Source organism: Diadema antillarum, unplaced genomic scaffold, assembly GCF_040938485.1.
Source record: "Diadema antillarum isolate AM-2024a unplaced genomic scaffold, OU_Dant_1.0 seq00002212_RagTag, whole genome shotgun sequence".
Taxonomy (NCBI): Eukaryota; Metazoa; Echinodermata; class Echinoidea; order Diadematoida; family Diadematidae; genus Diadema; species Diadema antillarum.
The window spans coordinates 35,647-57,499 of NW_027272846.1; the positions used below are offsets into that span (position 1 = coordinate 35,647).

Sequence of the window (21,853 nt, forward strand, 5' to 3'; positions counted from 1 at the left end):
TTTGAAGGGAGTTTTTTGCAGCACAAACTAAAAGTTTGACACGGTGATTTGTTGATGTTTTGAATACTCACCAGGCTTGCTCTTCCTCTTTCGATGATCACGAGCCTGTTTGACGTTTAACTATCACGAATCAAGGAGTAGAAGTGAGTAAATTCGAGGTAATAGTATGTAAAAGTGGTTGTAAAATCTTCACTTCACATCGTAGTTTACATTGACGACCACGAAAATGGCTGCCAGCTACAGCGCCCTCATTTGACCACTGCTGTTCCGATCCCCACCGTATGCTATGACCACCGTGTGTGATCCGAAGAATCTCAATGTTTTCCTCATCATACACAGTCTCACATCGCCAGGCATGTTTTAATGATGTGTACATGGGAAAAGAAGAACAGAAGAAGGGGGAAAAATCAAGCAAATCAGTGTCAAGTATTATTTTACAGCAGTATCTCTAATTTGTAATTCATCTTCTCATTCAACTTACCGTGCTTCCCTTTTGCTACTTCGACTGTAGTTTATTTCATTGGAAAAAGGGGAAGAAAGAAAATAGGCCTAAAACTGAAAAGTAAAACGTTCACTAAATGAAATAAATTGCTCAAAGGGAAAAGGCTTACTTTTCATTATTTCATATCAATCTGCTAGTATTTCTTCGCCCTCAAATCATAAAGACACCGGCAAAAAAAAAAAAAAAAATGAATTAGAATGTATGGATAGCTTTGGCAATTTTACTCGTGAGGATTTGAAATACGTGTATAACTCCAGTAATGAGATCAAATAAGAAAAAATAAATCTTATCCTCCTCATAAATCAGCCAACATTGCACTTACATAAATCACGACTAGACCCCATATTGTGAGTCTCAAAATATTTAGGGACACTCGACGTGTTCCCATAATGATCAAATTGACGTTTTAGCAACTGCTGCTTATTTTTTTTTTTTTTAATTAAGAGAAACCCAGATTTTGGCAAAAATTAACTTCCGGCAGAAAAAAAGAAGAAAAACTATGTATTGTGCTTGTTAAATACTCACACATTATGTACACATCAAATAAAACATGTGGTAGGCCCTATGATTTTTCAAAAGTCTAATTTTTCTGCATTTTATAGAGCATTTTATAACACACAGTGTTACTATTTCATATGATATTTGATGTAGAATGCAAAATTATTATATAAAAATCTTATAAACGAACAGGCCTACACGCCGGATCTTATAGGTTCTAACTTTGCATTGGTCCTGTAAGTTGATGGTCACAGTCGTAGTGGACCCAAGTAAATGGTCAGTGGTCATTCAGAATGAAGTGGATTATTGTTGTCTGCACACCAATGGCGGAGGAATGAAAAAGAATGTAAAGGGTAACTTGAGAGCTCCACTGTGTACACATAGGCCTATAAAGTAAAATAAGTTTACAAGGTCAAGGCAAAGTCATCTAATGAGTAAAAAAAAAGGAAACAAACAAAATGGTATGCATCACATGTTGGGATTGTTGGCATACCGGTACGATCGTATTCAATATCTTATCAGCAAGAATTGTTGTTTCAGTTATTCCTTTCTGTTAAGAGTTAAACATAACTATTATAGAGCAGTGGTGGATCCAGAGGGGGGGGGGGGAGGGGTGCACGGGGCGCTCGCCCCCTCTTTATTTAATTTTTTTTAAACAAAAGAAATAAAAAGTGAAAATGTGGGTGTGTGCCCCCCCCCCCCCATTTCTGAAGGTGCAGTCTTTGCGGAATTCCTGGATCCGCCCCTGTATATAGAAAAGTCCACTATACTAAAACCATCCTTTTTTCAGCTTTTTTTTTTTTAAAGTGCTATCATGAGAGGACAACTTCAGGCCTATATCACAAAAGCGGGGAAAAGTAAAAATGCTTGTCATGCATGTCATGTAACGAGCTGCTTTCGTTAGATAGATTTCTTTGGTTTGCGAGGTTGTCTTACCCTTTTTGATATTTTGGGATTAAAGTTTTATTCAATTCATGAAATTCTTCCGTCGATTTTTTTTATTTTTTTATTAGGAAACCTATTGCAACTGATTGACAAATTGCCCCACGTCGACGTCGAAGTGGGGCAATTTGTCAGTCAGTTGTAATAAAGTTTTTATTGTTTGTTCATGTTGCTACGTTGAATGTTTTCCGCATCTGATCTAGACAGCATGAGCAGCTGTTCGGACGAGGGAGGTACCGGTAGACCTCACCTCCCTGTTCGGACCGAACTCCCTCCCCGTCTCATCTTGAATGTTGAGCTAGGGAAACTCCCAGAAACTCCCTGGTCAGTGTGCGCGCACGGTATTCAAAGGAAACGGTGCGCCATCATCGATCACTTGTACTTAGTTGTGACTGGCGTTGGAAACGCCGACTGCCTGTGATCATAATCATGAGTTCTGGCAAGAGTTTAGCGAAAGAAGAGGGTGCAGACTGTCTTTATCGCGTGCTGGAAGAAGGATCAGATAAATATTTGTGTTTTACATCCTGCGACAGAGAGACTTGGATCATTCAGTAAGTCCAGCTTTGTAGCATTATAGGTAAATCGAAAGAGCACGTACCATACCCGGCTACCCGGTCAGTAGCTTTTCTAGCCCGGCGGTCATCCGTGCGTTTAATGTCAACGTGCCGTGTAGAAATAACAGCACCAGCTAACAACAGCTGCGCAAGCATCATGTTGTACCACTATATATTATAAAATGCTGTGAGTTTTTGATCCTGTTTTTCGTGTAGTCTCCTGTAATTTCGAGGTTTAAGAAAGTCAAGTTCTTCAAGTCTGACCATGTTGAGTGGATAACCAGGCGTGAGTTGGTGCATAACTGATTTATAGTGATAAATAATAGGATATTTAATTTGATCAAAACTTCATGATCATGGTTTTAGATATACAATGTATATACAAAATGTAGCTCCTAGTACTAGCTTCAAATACAAATGAGTGGTCATATTTTCTCTTTCTTCCTCTCAGGGTAACAAATGGCATTGATGTATGGAGGAAATTGTTGGACCAGGCTAACCTCGAATCCCATGTGAGTACTAGATCTATGTACTACTATGAATAGAAATCTACCGAGTGCATTGCTCAGAATTTTACTCATGAGTGTGTGGGGGAGGGGTGCAAAAAGAGGTGAGTAGGATGGTGCTTTTGTATCTTTATTTACCCTCATTTGATTTTATGAAGTGGTAATGTGCAGTTTGGAATTTGGATTGACCAGTTACAAGGAATTTAGAGGCAAGGGAGTGCTTTATCTTTAAATGTCCACTTTGTAATGATGTAATTTTGAGAATTAATCAGACTTGATCACTGAAAACAATGTTTATTGGACAAGTGACATGCTTTAATTCCTAAATGAATCACAAACTTGACCTGATAGAATTGTTAATAACATGTGTCATATCTGTCCTGCATTCATGAACAGAAAGCCATAATATTGTTGTCAGTTTATTGATTCGCCTTAATGATACCACTGAAGTCAATTTGGAATAAGTCAAGTTCGTTGAAACAAGTTTAAGTTGATTACATTATCAAGCTGATACCTGAATAGAACCCTACATGTAATTTCCAATCCAAGTTATAGAACTGATTTGTGCAGAACTTGACTGATCTAAACAATTCTGTTCTCTTTCCGTGTACAGAGAGAACTAGCTGATGTCACTACTTACTCTGCTTACTTCTCAAGAGTCAGGTAATTTACGTTCTTGGAGAACTAGTCTACGTCTAATATCATAAATATCAGGATTTGACAGTGTAAGTCAAAATTCAGTTTGATCTGTTGGTGCAAGATACATTATATCCTGGCAGCGTATGGGGTCAATTAATAAGATTGGTTGGAAAGCAAAATCTGAGAAATTCATCACCTGGTTGTCTGATAATGAAGAAACTGTGGTTTGATGTCCTCTGTTGCCTTATTTGCCCAATTTGTTTGGTGTGAGAAATCACATATTTGGATTTTTTTAATGTTATTATTATTATTATTATTATTATTATCATCATCATTATTATCAATGAATGTGCATATTGCTGAAAATAATCTGGATTTTTGAAGTTCAGTGGATAAATGTTCATTGCATATTTGTATACAGTACCTTGTCAGGTAGTGATTCAATGCAGATAAGCCTAGATATATGTTACACATACCATACTATGCACTCATAATATGTAATCAACCCAAGAAGCTTTTCTTCTCCACTGTCATCAACAATTTACAAAGTTTTAGTGCATGGAGGTGCTGCATAATAATATAAAGTGTTCACATATTGTTAACGTGAGAGTTTGTATGTGCAAAAGCTGATATATGAATTTGTACTATTGATGCTACCACTACTTTGTTCATGTAAAAATAATTTTACTTAAACAAATGTACAGTAACATTCAATCCATTTTATTTGCTTCATCCACAGTCATGCCTTCAAACTTGGAGATCTGTCAATTTCACTGGGAAGTCAAGGTCAAAAGGTCGTCCTCAAAGTTGGAAGTGGTTCGACTGCCCTGACCTATGACCTCTACAAAGCGACGCAAGATGAATGCAAAAGTGACCTTCAGAGGGCTCTCTTCCATTTTGCACAAATGTGCAGCAGCCTTGAAAAGAGACTAACAGGTACTCACAAGTTTTTGAAGAGAAATTAATATAAACTTCACTTTACCCTGAATTACACAAAAGGGCTGAGGGACATAGTGTGTGTATCATACACACGTTATACTCTGTACACTTGAGTGTTACATAGTGTAACATGTTTTTTATTATTTTTGTCACCAAAAACAAATGCATGATACCTCCCCCCTCCCCCCCCCCCAAAAAAAAAAAAAAAAAAATCATGTTTGCAACACCTTTGCACTTCTCATACCAGAAATGGCAGCATTGCTCTTCAGAATTGGCTTGATGATGGTCAAATGTAATGTAAGGCCCATGGCATCTTTCAGAAGAATACAAATCTAGTAATATCAAGGTATGTAGATGAAGACCGCTCAAAATATCTTAAGATTATTCAATGCTATCTCTTTCATATTACCCTACAATTCTGACAGAATAAACACACTCAAATAAAACTGGGGGAAATTTATGTTAGCAAATATCATCAGTGCATTGCGTCATTGGCTTTACTTCTTTGATTACCTGAGAGGCACAAAGAATTGGGCTTTGGTACAAATCTGTAGTCCAAAGATAGCTTGGTTATGATATTCATTGGAATAGAGTAAAGACATGAAGATTTACCCATTGCTATGACTGCTACAGTCTGTAGGAGGTTGATAGTAATCAAGCCTTGGAAAGATATGGTGGTTCAAGTGTTAATATGCCTGAAGGTACATTTTCATGCAGAATGCATTGCTAAAAAGTTAATCAGCAAGTTAGTTTGAACTTACATGTACTATAGATCTTCTTATATCTTACATCTTTCATCTTACATATTCTGTAGTCAAGAAGACCGTTGGGGCTCCACAAAAGACTTCGCAGCCAGTTTCCTCCGTCCCTCCCTCTCTGCATAATTAGATATCCATGCTATCCTAACATCATTACTTTTGTCTTTTTAAGAACTATGATGAAGAGTTTTTTCTCTCTTTTTTTTAAATCCTGCAGCAAAGGAAGAAGAGTTGGCTGCTGTGAAGAAGCAGAAGACAAACGTGCCAGATCAGGGAAATTTACTTCCAGGTGAGGCAGTTAATGGCAGAAAAGTATCTATCTATCTATCTGTCCATTTATCTATCTATATAGTTTGTATTTTGATAAATGTGTTAGCGTTTCTATCAGAGTTTGATTTACAAAAAAAAATGAAAACATCTTTCAAAAAAAAATCTTCAAGGAGCAGATAATTATGTAGTGCATTATAAAAGTCCATTACACATTGGAACAGTAATACAATTATGTCATGAAAGATCTGTACTCATAATCAAATGACTGCATGAATGATTTTTGCCATGATATTAGCATTATTTTTCTGTGCCATTGTTCATTTAATCTATGATACAGACTTTGAGCTGAAGAAGGACTCGGGCAACAGACCAAAAGTCATCAAGCAGCAAGGGCTGAGTCTTGTGAACCCATCCAGTAAAAAGTGAGCCAGCTTACTGAAAATCTTCACTCATTTTACTTCTCATTAGGCTGATATATGAATGTGTACCGATTTGTGAATATTTTTCCTTAGAACCTACTTATGAGATATTCATATTCAAGTTTCTCACGTTCGATTCATCTGTTCGTACAAATCATATTTCCATACTTTAATAGGTACTGATTTATGAATATTTTCCCACACAACCTACTTACAATTTATTCATATTCAAGTTATTCACATTCGATTCATGTTCCTACAAATCATATTTCAATACTTGGAACCTAGCAACAAGCTGCATAATCCACCAGTTAAGACAAAATGCATTTAAAATACTCGTAATCCAGTTTAACTTTGCTTAATTGTTACCCTGTTGGACAGTCCATGGGAAAGCTGTTTGGTATTGTGGAGTAATCTCTGATTATAAAAATGTGCATTCAATCTAAATATGCTTGTCAATGAGTCTATAGAGTAGTGAAGTGATGATGTCACAGTCTTTTGATACATCTTCGGTTGGACCAGGTACACACCTGTATAGACAATCAGGCCAGGTGAGGCTGTTTAGAATCAGTTTTCCATGGCAAAGAATGGCTATGATATCACATCCAATGATACCAATGATACCAAACTAAAGGAAGGGTATGGCTTTGGTAAGAGATGTCATGCAAACACAGTATAAATATTGTGTTAAGATTGATCCTATTTTACATTGTCTTTTGAAAAACAAAAATAACTGTGAAAAGATTTAGACACTGTCACTTTATTGGCTGGAAAGGCTGGAAACATTTTTTGCCAAAGTCTATTTCCAGATGAACTGAAGTTAATGTTTTATTTTGGTTTCCTTTCTTTTTAGGAGGAAAGCTGCCAAGGGAGTGGAATTCGACTGATGATCAACAATCTTCCCGTGTAGATACAGCCCCATGACTCTTTCTGTCAAAATTTTTTATTTATTTCAATATTCATTTCCAATATTTTAGAATTTAAACATTATCTCTTCATGCACTGTTCATGTCTGTGGTGTGTAAAAATAAGTCATTTTTATTGATGCATTTATATTTCTCATACTCAGTATAATTATGATTCCCATGAGTTTGTAATGAGCTATGTTCAACTCATTCGTATATCTTTTGTTTTAGTACATTTTGTACTTGGAATCCAATTTCCATGCATTGATTAATTATGCAATATCATGTAAGCCTCATTCAAATTTCCTGGTTGTGGGAAAATAACTTTGTCATTGAGGTATGCATGGAATATGTCAGTAAACTAGTCTTTTCTGATCCTGTGGTGGTGACAGATTTGCGTGATGAGCTTGTACTACAGGATAATGAGGGATAGACTGAGAAACTACACTGTCAATTTTAAAGGGATGGTATAGTAATGGTGGAGATGAGGATTGGGCTTTTGACTTTTTGCGAGATACCAAAAAACTACTTATGAAATTGTCCAGAGTATACCATTCTATGAGGAATTCAAAGTTTATTCGATGAAAATCAGTTTTGGAATGGCTGAGACATCCAAAAACAAAGTAAAACAAAGTGATCATAATAAAAAGTGGGTTCCACCTTTTATTAGGATCACTCTGTTTTGGATATCTCGGCCATTTCAAAACCAATTTTCATCAAACATACATTGAATTCCTCTTGGAATTACATGACCTTTCATATTTCATATGAGGTTTCTCATTATCTCACCACAAAATGTTAGAAACCTGAAGTTAGGTCTCAACCAAAACTATATGATCCCTTTAAGGTAAAGCTTAGAGTGTATGGATTAATCTGCATTTATGGTCAGGTAGAATCCCAATATACCAACTTTGGAAGTGTTCAAAGGTTATAGCCTTTCAATGGACATGCTGGTTATTTCATTTTCCCTTCTTTTAATGGTTTCACCAGCCTGTCTGTAATAGATGATCAGATTTAAATGCTAAAATGATCTTTACTCAGGTTAATAATCCATCATTTGCTTCAAAAATTTAGCACAATATGTCTTTATGCAATGGGAAGCCATATGCTTTCAAATCAAGTGAAAATAAAGTCATAGATTTTGTACAGCTAAACCATGATGGGGTACTGTGAGCTAACATATTCCATACACCAAGGATGAATTTGAGGAAGAGTAAAATCGTTTGCAAATTTTGATGGCATCATTGATTAATTTTAAGACTGGCTCATATACATGTAGTGATCATATTGTTGAAAGAGCTTGAACAAGAACCCGAGTATTGAAGTTTTGATACAACATATCAATATCATATGGTCGCCTGTTATGAATCATTTGGTCTGGATATTATATGAAATATGTTCTTTTTGTCGACTTTGTCATGTATACGCTTTTAAAAACATCTGAGCAGACTTTTTTTTTTTCGGGGGTGGGGGGGGGGGGGGGTGTGGGGGAGGCAAATACATCATGCCTGTCTGTGATACAATTTTTTATGCCTCCGCCAACGAAGTGGCCGGAGGCATTATGTTTTCGGGTCGTCCGTCCGTACGTCCGTCCCGTTTTGTTTTTGTCGATATCTCAAGAACCGTGTGGTGGTTTTACATCAAACTTGGTATGAGGGTATATCCTGGGGGGATAATACTTTGTTTGGATTTTAGGGTCACGGGGTCAAAGGTCAAAGGTCACAGGGGTTTTTTTAAAAAAAGGTTGAAAATTCATGTTTTTCTCCATATCTCGCAAATGGTTCAAGGTATCTTCATAGAACTTAGTATATATGCTTGTTCCAATGGGCAGTGGTTATCTAGGAAAGTTGGGGGTCATGGTTCAAAGGTCAGGGGGTCAATGGTCAAGGTCAACTCCTCAAAATATCACTACTTTCCTTATATTTATGCAATGCCTGAAGGTTGTTTTTTTTTAACTTGATGTATGCATATATTACGCGATATATATTCTGTGGGAAGTTTCTTGCCAAAAGGTCAAAAGGTCAAAGGTCAAGTGAAAGTGTTGAATTGCACTTTTTCCTCCATATCTCAAAAGTAACTCAAGGTATCATCATGAAACTTACATATTTATGCATGTTCAACGTAACAGTGATTCTCTTTGGAACTGTGAGGTCAAAGGTCAAAGGCCAGGTTTAGATAATGCTATTTTCCCATTTGATACTGAAATTGTACTTTTTCTCAATACCTTGAAAATTACTCAATGCATAAACTTATAAAAGGGTCAAAAGTCAAGTAAAAATCATCAGTTCCCCAAGTACCTGCACTCTGACATTTTAATCATTCATCCAATTTAACCTAGTTCTAGGAAAGTGAACATTCAGCACATTTGTGGCAAACCTGCTATTTTGATATCAGTTTTGCCAATTGTGTGAAACTGTCATCACACATTGTCAAGACATTGTACTACAGATCTATTAGGAGAACCATGCATTATGGCGGAGGCATATCAGTCGCCGTAGCGATATATCTAGTTTGTTTTGTTTTGTTTTTTTTTTTGCTTCCATTGTAGAAATTTATTTTGTGCAGGTGTATGTGCCAATCAACTTGACCATTTGTGAATTGTGGATTAGTTTTACACTGCACTGATATTCATAGAGATTACTAGACAAAATGAATTGATGGACTTGAAATGAAGTGATACATGGAAGTGTGAATTATTTTACCAAATTAACTCTCCTGTGGGTCTGTTTCTGAACAAATTTCAATTTTCTTATTGGATGCATGCATACTTGCATAAATCTAATTTGTATTTACAATGGTTTTGTAGACTTTTTCAAAAACAGTATCTTTGTCTGTCTGTGTAACTGATTTATTGGTGTATATTTTCAAGTCTGTTACTCCATACGCAGTTATGTCATTCAACTGATTAATGTCAGTGTAGATGATACTGCTATGACACTGTAATGTGCTGTCTCAAAAACAATAGATTTGAAAGACTGAAATGAATATTAGTAATTAACTTGTTGACCCGGTAAATACATTGTATCTCTTTTATAATTTCTTTACATACCCTGTAAAATGTAAAGTTTCAGTTTTTCAGTGAGATATCATAGATCTGAAATGCCAAAATGAATTTGAATAATGCCTTTTTATTGTCTGAATGCATGAACTAATGAACTCCTTGTATAAATACAACAGTGTATGAGTGCTAATACCTGGCAGTGCAGGGGTGTTAATCCAAAGGAGGAGCCTTCTGTGAGAAGAGGGCCAGCATTGAAAAGGCTACATGGGTTGGAAAGATTATATTGTACATAATTAATGTTATCGTAATTGCTGATAACTCATGAAGTATTCCTTTTAGTACATGTCTTAGAAGTAAGCCATTGTTAAAGAATTAAAAACTCACAGACATCATTCCATAGTCTTTTATTGAATTGCAAATACATGTATTTCTTTGGGATATGAGACAGTCAATATTTTTATAGGTGAATATTGCACCATTTGTACTACATGTTCTCTCTTAAAGATATGTTTTAAATGTACATTACCTCATAGGTCCAACGAACTCTGATTTTATATGTTCAAGTATGTGTGTTGTTGTTTGTTTGTAAGGAAGTACATTAGATACAAATGTGAATTTGTCTTCAGCACTAACCAGTCTGAAGTGGAAACACTTTGAATGAAATTTATTAAAATTCATTGCCTTTTATGTAACTCCATCAAACTTGTACAGCATGTACCTTTTTCTTTTTCTTTTTTTTTTGGTCAGTGTGTACAGAGTTTCTTGTTGGTTGATGTTTGTACCTTCCAATTGTGGTACCACATCATTTTGTGAATACTCTGCAATTTCACAAGTGTCATTAAAGAGTATCATTTAAAGCTGGCAAAACTTTCATACAATTTCCAGATGTTAGATCAACATAGAATAATAATGAGATCTAGAGACGCTTATGCATAGACAAACGCTATCTGTGTGGTCACTGCATGATAACTCTGAAATTTAGCATAGTATGTCCAACTTCAAGAATACTGTGGCATTCAAAGAAATACATGTACAAAGAAATCAAGCAATACATTACGCTGTTACTACTGGGCCAGTTCTCTTAGCCATAATTTCACAAGTCTTCATAGATTTAATCCAATGGTATGATATATGTATATGTAAATGATGTACATTGTATGTATAATGTATTTTCCCCTTGTGTGTGTGTGGGGGGGGGGGGGATGGGGAGGGGTGGAACCATTGAGGGTTAATTTCTTTTTACGAATACATGTAGATTCCAACCCGGAACTTAATGGGATACACATTGCTCGAGGTATTGTAAAATATCTTTCAAATGGAAGTCTATGTGCTTCTTTGTGTGCATATCAACACCCACGAGTCATACAGCCCACTCCGGAGTCGTACAGCCCACGAGTCGTACTTCCCACAAGTCGTACAGCCCACGAGTTTGACACTAGGCAAAAAATGTCCACGAGACCGACATTACATCACGGGGCTTAATGTACGCAGTGTCGGACTCGTGGGTCTTGTTTGCCTATAGTGTCGGCCTCGGGGCCTTTTTTTTTGCGTAGTGTCGAGCTCATGGGCTGTGTGACTAGTGGGCCGCCATGACTCATGGACCTTTCTACAATGTCGAACTCATGGGCTGTATTACGCGTGGATGTGTCGGGCTCGTGGAATGACTCCGTTTACTCATCTCAATTTGCAGTTACGGTATTACCCTGACGTAGAACAGAAATATGTCACTAAATGTCTATACATGTACAAAATAGTTTTACATTACGTTAACAAGTTTAACATTTTTAAACTTTTTGTGCTGCCATTGCTACGATGTGAGGACCACAACACTTTGTGACCTCACACTCATGTGGAACACAATGTAAAGAAAAATCCATGTTTTAAGACTTCTTCATAAAATCATATATTCATAGAATCAATTTTAATTTTCTAGCATGTATAGTGAAAGAACACTTCACTTACCTCTTTCAGAAAGCAGGGGGAATAATACTGCCATTTACATATATCTTTCAGTAACAAGTCATAAGAGAAAGATAAATAATCATTCATGCTAGAATTGGACTATATACATTAATAGACGTCATGTCCAAGATATACACAGAGCTTTTGAAGTGTACATGAGAACATATCAAACTGTATCTCTTCCTCTTTCAAAGATGACGTGTAGGCAGTAGAACCACGAGCGATTTCTATAAGATGTGAAAATTGTCATGATAACTATATAGGATTGCGCTATCATTGCTGGCGGAAAAGGTAACTCTTTTCACCATAATTCTTAAACAATATTGAATTTGCAGTAGCACAAGCTCTGATGAAACGATCTACATTTTGATGAAATTCCACTTAAGTATATTTTAAAGTTGTTTCTCTGCATAGATTTTGCATCGACCACAATATCTTTTTGTGCAGTGTATTTTGTTTCATACACAAATCGAAATTTGAAGATGTGTTACGTATGATAGATCATGGAAACAGTGTAGGTCTGTAATGAATATAACAATTATTATACCATGCCCTTCTCATATGTCATCGGAAGAAGAATGTGTTCTTCTTTTCCCGCTCTCCTCTTTTCTGCGGATTACGCGAAGGCAGATAATATTGACAATTGTTTGTCGAATTAATGGCTGTGCCATAGCGTATGCCACTGGGTTGAGCAAACTGTTCGTGTATGATATCCATCTAGCTATTTCGGTGAATCCAATCGTGTCGTTCATCTTTCTGTACACGTGGGGAAACAACGTGTAGCAAATTACGCTGAATGCAATGGGCAGCCAGGTTAGCAAACAGGCCAATATGATGAAGGATAATGTTTTCATGGCTTTGCGACTTTCTGCAGACGACTGCCCTCGCACCACACGTCGGACCTTGCCGTGCTTCCCGCCAAAGGAACCGCCAGAAGTCGACATGCTTTGTTTTGCTTTACCACCTTTTCGATGGATGCCATGGTCACCAAACACATGGTCATCGGCCGTGCTGCATGACTGCTCTTGTTTTCCACCCAGGATGCCTGATGATATGCTTTTTATTGCGCTGTCACTTTCTCCGATATCGTCATCGACTTCGAGTGCTCGCTTGTTCAAATCAAGTTTCCTCTTTCCGCGCGATGTTGGAATGCGTTTGATAGCTCTGGCGTTTATTTCAACCAACACTCGGATGTAAAGGATCAGAATCAGAGAAAATGGCAAAGCGAATCTGATGCAAAATGTCAACAAGCTTAGAGCCAAGGTTCTCGTAAAATTCGGCCTTGGTAAGCCACTTGGAATTGTCTCGCCTGTCGGATAGAGGAAGTACCACACCACGTTGAAAAAGAGCCAAAATACAAAGGGGATGATCCATGTCAGTAAATTAACCAGTGCTGCTATGCGTTTGGTCTTTCCAGAATAGTGCAGAATTGGATGTAATGTTGCTATGTAACGGTCTATGGTGATCACCAACACCCCTAAGACCGAAACACCAAGACAAGTGTTTTGAACTGCAAGGAATATTGCCCCTCCAACACTTCCAAACGGCCAACCATTGTAAAGGATAGTCATTGAGCGTATTGGCATGGCGACCGCACCAACAAGGAAATCAGCAACAGTCATATTAATAATGTAGTAATTGGTGTAAGTCCAAAGTCGTCTTTGGCACGCGAACGCCAAGAGAATTAAGACGTTGGTTCCAACAGTTACGACTGACAACCCAGAAGTCACGAGAAATATTGGGCCTACATTTAGCTTATCACTGTCAGTTACTGCTGATCCAGTAGAATTCATGTTGGGGGGAAAGAATTCTTCGACAGCTGTATCCCTCAGAATCACTCAGAATAGTGGGCCCAGTCGATCAACTGGAAAGAAAGTATGTATAGTGAATACATAATAATTTTCATTAAAGGATGGTGAACCGTAAATGTAATTCAAACTTGAAAGTGACTTAAGGTTTCAACAGTATTCTTCACTTTCACGATAATGAAAATGTGAATGAAAATGTGATGTCAATCATTCAAATCATTAGATTTTTTTTCTTTATCCTTAAGCTTTCATTGGTGATTTTGATGCAACGCCAATCAATTTGCCAATCAATTTGCCAATAAACACCAATATCTTCCTATGTGAAAAGGTAAACGCAACAGAAAATAAGAAAATTTGTTATACCCAGAAGACCCAGTGAACCGACAGGCTGTCTGTAGGAAATGTTTACTAATATTTCACTTAACCTTTATATTCTGAAAAGTCTGAACATTTATTACGTACTTCCCATAACACTCAGTCAAAGATAACTGAAATTCCTTAAATATCAGCTATGAACATAATCCATTATATTATGCAATAATCAGATGTGGTAAATTTCATCACGTAGAACATGAGACACCATCTCAAGCTATTGTTATCTCGAACATGTATAACTTTCTTGAGGCGACGATGAATAAATTAGTAAGCCCAATACATGTATGTATACATCTCACTCAATCAGTCTGACATCACGTAATATTCGAACATCACTTTACGCATTTATCAAGCAACTTTACAATATTGGTTGTATTTTCCTTGTATTGTTATTCTTATTACAATATAACTTAATACAGTGCACTCCCGTTATATGACGAACACGGTTATATCGAACTTCCAGTTAACACGAAGTAAAATTCAGACCGCAACATTATCCACTCTATGTATTTTTGTTGTTTATTTGTTCGGTTATAACGAAATTTCAATATAACGAAAGAAAACTGCCGGTCCCGAGGACTTCGTTATAACGGGAGTCTACTGTATAAACCAACAATCCGTCTTTCACACAACTTGCCTATGAATTGATATTATTGATCTTTTCTAGTATGTCTTCGTGGCAGCCATTTGATGAAACGCACTGAAATATTGACACCGATAAATTATTATCTTTGCATATTGTGCGAATGAGATACTGCCCTGCGAAATGAAAATACAAGGAAAACGCCTTGCCTACAGTGCATAAAGAGGCGTAGCGACCAAAAATTCAACCACTATCAATAATATCATATCCGACATCTACGCTCCTCAAACATTGGAGCGGGTATGTTTTGTTTTGTTTTGTTTTGTTTTTTTTGTATATCCTATAATTCAAGCCTCGTCATAAGACGTAAAAGGGTTGTATTACAGATTCAAGATAATGACAAGGTAACATAGTTAGTAGGCCTCTATGATACTCGGATTGTGCCTTTAACATGGAAAAATAAATGAAAAATTAAATGAATAAAATGAAAAAAAGTGAATGAATATGAACGAATGAATGAATGAATGAATGAATGAATGAATGAAAATACTAACCTCTAAATAAAGCATTCGTAACAGATACAAAATGAGATCCCTTGTCATCTATACAGCGAAATTTACAACTAAAATTATCTTACAACATAAATTATTATCCATGTGCAGTCTTCAGCAATCAGTAAATTAAAACACACATAAAACACACACACACACACACACACACACACACACACGGAATCCCCACTGCCCCCTTTTCAGGATTACAAACCCTAAAATATTTCATTACGCATGTTAATTGAAATAATTATTATGATAAACCTCTTTCAGTCGTAACATTGGAGAGAAATATGTATTAAAAAAGAAACACCACAAGTTACAGATTCCCGATGAGTGCGTGATATCGATGTTGTTAAGACTCACCACTTCTTTCACGCAGACTTTGCGAGTTCGGGAACTTAGTGTGCTTAACTAGAGGAGGACTCGGTGAGTTACAATCTCTCAGATGTGAAGCTTTCAAGACGACGAAGTGACACTAACAGGTATCAAACGCTGGTTTTCTCACTATTGATACGTAGAAGTTGAGTCATACATCAGCAGTCCGCGCAAAGTGTTCACCCGACGCATGCGCAGGCGTGTATTCAAGCCTTTTTAGCAATCATTGTCGTTTTGCCCGCGATGGGGAGCTGCTTTTTATTGTTGTTGTTTTTTGTGTTTTTCTCCTTGGGAATGATTACCTGCTAGTCAAGGAGGATGGAGGAGGGTGGAAGAACGACGGTGAATGAGAAGAAATCTAAACACAAATAGGTGAAAATGTTACATATTTAAGTATACCAATGATCAACTCAAGACCTAAGAAGAGATAATTATTGTTCAGCTCATAGGTTTGTTTGTTTGTTTGTTTGTTTGTTTGTTTGTTTGTTTGTGGTTGTTTTTTTCTTAGTAATTGGTCGAGAATTAATGAGTAGCAAATGTGATAGTTGCATAAGTTTTCTGTGAAAAAAAAACAAGCAAACAACCAAACAAGCAATAGAAGAAGAGAAAAGCATGTGAATCCTTTTTAAGGTAAATATTAGTGCTGCAAAGGAATATATCAGTAAATTACCGTTTGTCCCTAGTTCTTGCACAACGACTAACGTTTACACCAACAATTAACGTCAAATTACATAGACAACACGGTCATTTTTTTTTTTTTTTTTGTCAGGCCTTTTCGTTACGCCATTTATAATTCTTTCTCTGTTTATGGTGATGCGTCTGCACGGTATGACAAAAAGCATTGAATAATGAAGTGACTTTATTCACCATTTGTTAACTTGAACACACAAACATTGAGGCCCAGTTATTTGATCGAGGCGCGTGAAAATGAACATTCAAGTGATAAAGTCGCTTAGAATGTATTCGACAGTATACTGAAAAAGGAAATGCTACCATTCTATAGATTGAAATATGACGGGTCTTGCATTTAAATTTGCATGGTTTTAGCAGACCTTTCTAGCTTTGAGAAAATATCAAAGAACAACCGGATCCTCTGCCTTGATAATTTAATTGTGATTGTATCACCTCTCATGAATAATCATACACTCATGCATTTATATACGTCACACGTAGTCACACAAGTCTCACAAAAATCACAATGATGACCCGTCATGATGTTACCGCAAAAAAAGTGGCGAAGCACTACAAGTTTGGCTGAAATACTTATACAGGAATAGTTATAAGTTAAAATATCAAACATTTCATCATAACTCCACCTTTAGACGTTAAGATTTCAAAGTCTATACTTACGCTGAGCAAGAACAATACATGTATATTTAAAAAAAAACGTGCTGCTGTATGGACGTTGCTTTGAATTATCCTCATATCATGTGTGACTTTTTTATGTAACAAGTTTGATCGAGCTCTTTAAAAGCTTACTCATTGTGTTTATCAAATTGAACATTTTACAAATTCATAGCACGGTGTGAATACAATCTTGCCATTTTTCTCTATCATTTGTTATGTAACACAGAATTAATACAAGAATTATTTAGCTCATTTTGGAAGAGTATGGATATTCATAATTACACTACCAGTTACACATCCGAACTCAATATCGACGAGCCAAATTTTTCTCAATCATAAACTATCAAGGATCAAATCTTTGGAATGATCTACCATCTGGGATAAAAGACTGGATTCCTTTGAAGGAAATTGGAAAAAAAAATGTTGACAAAATATTGAATAGAAAATGTAAAGTTTACTCTATTTGAAATGACATCTTTTTTGTGTGTGAATAACGTTTAGTGCATTTTTTTTAATCAAATAATGACACCCCCTCGTAAAAGTCTGTACTATAAATTGTGTACTACCTTGGGGATCATACTTTTATCATAATAGATTCGTAATATCATAATAGAAAGGTTGTGGAAAGGCTGTAAATAATGATATCGAAAACACTTTTCACGAATTTCGTGTGATTATAACATGAGGAGCATTTTACGGTGTGAATACAATCTTGCCATTTTTCTCTATCATTTGTTATGTAACACAGAATTAATACATGAATTATTTAGCTCATTTTGGAAGAGTATGGATATTCATAGTTACACACTACCAGTTACACATCCGAACTCAATATCGACGAGCCAAATTTTTCTCAATCATAAACTATCAAGGATCAAATCTTTGGAATGATCTACCATCTGGGATAAAAGACTGGATTCCTTTGAAGGAAATTGGAAAAAAAAATGTTGACAAAATATTGAATAGAAAATGTAAAGTTTACTCTATTTGAAATGACATCTTTTTTGTGTGTGAATAACGTTTAGTGCATTTTTTTTAATCAAATAATGACACCCCCTCGTAAAAGTCTGTACTATAAATTGTGTACTACCTTGGGGATCATACTTTTATCATAATAGATTCGTAATATCATAATAGAAAGGTTGTGGAAAGGCTGTAAATAATGATATCGAAAACACTTTTCACGAATTTCGTGTGATTATAACATGAGGAGCATTTTGAAGGATCACACAATTTATTAAATGCAGACAAATTCAGACAAAAATTAATAAAGTTTAAGAATTGGATTTCAATCACTATTGTCCTCAATGATCAAAGGAGGATGAGTTTTTCGTTCTTAGGAGTACAAATCCATAAAACCCCATTTACAAAAGGTTATAATTAATTATAATTAATTAAATTGCAGTGAAGTGTTGAAGAGTAGGTCCTTTCTGAACGTTTGTTTGATTAGAGTGCAAATCTTGATCGTGATCATCTGTATATCTCATGGAGATTCACATCTCTAAAGTCGGGGTTTTTTTCATATTTTGTGTGTCCACGGAATATACGGAATCATGGTCAGATGTTTATTCTTCAGTTTCAGTTTCAGTTTCAGTAAGTTTTATTTCTGCACTTGTACATAACAGAAAATAAGTATAACAATGTCGAATATATCGTTCACAAGTCATGAAAATAAAACAAAATTTCGCATTATTAATTTATGATAATGTGAAATAATACATAAATATCATAACAGATCTTTAAGTGTACAGGTGCATGGAGGAGACCGTTATCAATAAGCAAAACGCTTGACTTGGACAACGGCCTCTGAACATATTATGCCTTGTAACAATTTTTTTATCTAACTAAAGGAAGGAACGGAACAATTATACACACGTAGAACAAATAATGTTAATCTCTAAAGTTTTTTAAATGTCATTTGACCAAAAAGGACAACACAAGGTGGAATGTATAAAGACGAAAGAAGATCAAAACAAAACAAATCCAAACAAAACCCGAAAAAAAAAATCTTGTTGATAAACGGGAAATGTCAAAAGTGAAGTCAGTTATACACAATGCTAGAGATAGTCCAATGACCTGTGTTCAAAATGGCAATCGCTTCTGCTTATGATGTCTATGAAGTCCGTATACAGAAGAGAATTTTATTTCATACCATTTCTCGGCAAAACTGATTTCATACAGATAAATGTTTCATGAAAAGACTTTTAACTCAGTCTGTTATGATCGAAGTTCGCTGACGTATACTAAGCTTGCAACCCTTTTCTTATATCTTAACATTATGTCATAACAATTTCATATGAATTCGATCGAGAGGTTTTTGCTCAAGGTTTCTAGGCGCCATTTCATCCATACTATTATTCCCGTTGAAAGAAAATGTTTGCAGTGGTTAGAAAAAAAAATCGGAAATTGAACTTGAACAAATTACTTTTTTCATATCTACAATTTTTATCACATTCTCTCCACACAAAAGACCAGCACTTAGATGATCTCCGCTATAGCTTTCGGTTTCATATTCGACCTATTCATTCTGACCATACAGCGCATACAATTACCGTGACTGCAACACCCATTAACGTATCATCAGAGCGTTTTTAAATGGACGCCTTTCATTCTTTCAAAAGGAAGATTCTTTTCAAAGAGCCATAAATGTTGGATGGAAATGGCTTGCTAATGGTTTGCACAATTTAATAGGTGTCTTTCAACTTCTTCTTTTTTTCTGATCAAAGTGCCTGCAATCTCCTATTGTCGAACCACGTGCTTCTATGAGAGATGCTCGTCAAGTGCTCGTAGGAAAGTTTGGTAAAAGGATTATAATACTTTGTGTGTGTGTGTGTGTGTGTGTGTGTGTGTGTGTGTGTGTGTACGTGTGTATGTGTATGTGTATGTGTATGTGTATGTGTATGTGTATGTGTATGTGTATGTTAAGGCCCTATGTGTGTTTGCACCACACCGTGTCAGATGACTTGAATCGCGCAGTTATATTTAATCATTATGGTAGTGATCATTGTAATGATAGTAACGATACTATCCACGTATACTATCCTCTCTACTACTATACTTTTTCTTCAACTACTATACCACTACTTCTATCCTATATTACTATATTAATATTCTATACTATTCATTATACTACCACTTCAACTTTATACTATAATGATAATAAGCATAAATCTGAAAATTCGAAAGTGAAATAGGGTTCGTTAATTCGAACATTAGTGTGGCGTTGTTCCTAAGGTTCGATATTCAAAAAGTTCGTTATTCCGAAGGTTCGTTAATCCGAAAGTGAGAAGAAGGTATTGACGAACCTTCTGAATCACGAAGTAACAAAATAAATCTCTGCTATATCACCTTTATAAGATTGCGATCAAGCCAAAAATGAATCAAAATAAACAAACGGAAGACTTTATACTGCATTGATTGAGGACATCTATTCGGTAAAATATCACATAGGAATTTACAATAAACACACAGACATAGTGACAAGCAAAAAATATAGTTCAAACGATGATACCTGTAACACTTTGGCACTCATACACACACAAATCAGGCGAAAGCTAAAATGAAATTCCATTGCAAATTTAGGTGCAGGCAAAAAAATAATTATATATAGAGCAAAATCAGACAAAAAGATTAGTAGAAGTTGCATTGAAATTGGAAAGGACTACTGGCATTGACAGCATAAAGATTATCATGTCCCTCCTGATAATGTCAATGACAGCCACAAATGCAAATTTGGGGAGGGAATGACGCCATGACCTCACAAGTCTTTAACAGAGCCAGACATAAATAATCACTTAATTTCCTTCTTGAAATAAAATGTTATCCCCTATTATTAAATCCTTAATACTTTCTTATTAAAGGGTGATGGAAGCGAGAATTAACACTGACAATGACTACCTCTCGTTTCAAGAGGAGGGACTAAAAGAGTTCAAAGGCAATGACGCCACTGCGTTTGTGGTTAAACTTTATTTAGCTTTTACTCTTTTTATGCACTGTATCTTTTGAAGTGCTTAGCTCAAACGAGTCAGAGACGTTCTATCGTGTACTATTCACTTGACCCAAAACGAGATACATGTATATTTAGGTTAGTGTTTTGACAACCTCTTTATGATTTTCGTTCACGAAAATGCTACTTTCAATATGGGTTTAACAAGTTGTACACATACACACGATTGCCGTGTAATTCTTATCATCATTACATGTAATATTGTCATCATGTCCATTATCTTTATGACGACACGATTTTATGTATATTATATATATATATATATATATATATATATATATATATATATATATTATATACTTTATTAAAGTAGATAAATAGAGAGAGAGAGAGAGAGAGAGAGAGAGAGAGAGAGAGATGGATTTGAGTCTACGTGTTACCTCCAGTTATACAGGTTAGTCATTGTTTGAAACCATAAAAAAGACGATTGACGGGTTGAGAATTTGGCGCAACCATAAAAGTTGGTAGACGTTAATAATGCATTACTTTACTTACTTACTTAACTTTACTTTCCTGGAACGATGGTGTAGGTCAGAGCCTGTTCCTCGATTATTTATGACCTCTCCTTTCTCTTTATATATGTATACATACACACATATCATTACATACCCATCTGCACTGGAAAATTTGTGAGAAGAAATAAACCGTTGGTGGAAAAAAAAACACATGAACTTTCTTCTAGTTTTGTTTCTTATATATAAATATATATATATATATATATATATATATATATATATATATATATATATATATATATATAATATATATATATATATATATATATATATATACCATAATGCAGGCAGTAGTTACTATGCTTGTGTCAGTGCATGTGTCATTCATTAAAAAGAAAAATGTGAGTTGCTTTGTACTTGAATTTATAATCCACTTCCAACACATCCTGTATGTT

General features: G+C 35.6%; 1 protein-coding gene across 1 annotated transcript; it reads left to right on the top strand.

The window, feature by feature from the left end:
* The first annotated feature begins 2,371 nt into the window (after positions 1-2,371).
* LOC139714263 (protein PAXX-like) lies at positions 2,372-6,940 on the top strand. The gene is made up of 7 exons (XM_071625977.1): positions 2,372-2,493; positions 2,948-3,008; positions 3,616-3,665; positions 4,381-4,577; positions 5,556-5,627; positions 5,946-6,030; positions 6,881-6,940. The coding sequence occupies exons 1-7, from the start codon at positions 2,372-2,374 to the stop codon at positions 6,912-6,914; spliced, it is 621 nt and encodes a 206-aa protein (XP_071482078.1). The 3' UTR covers positions 6,915-6,940.
* Positions 6,941-21,853: the final 14,913 nt, after the last annotated feature.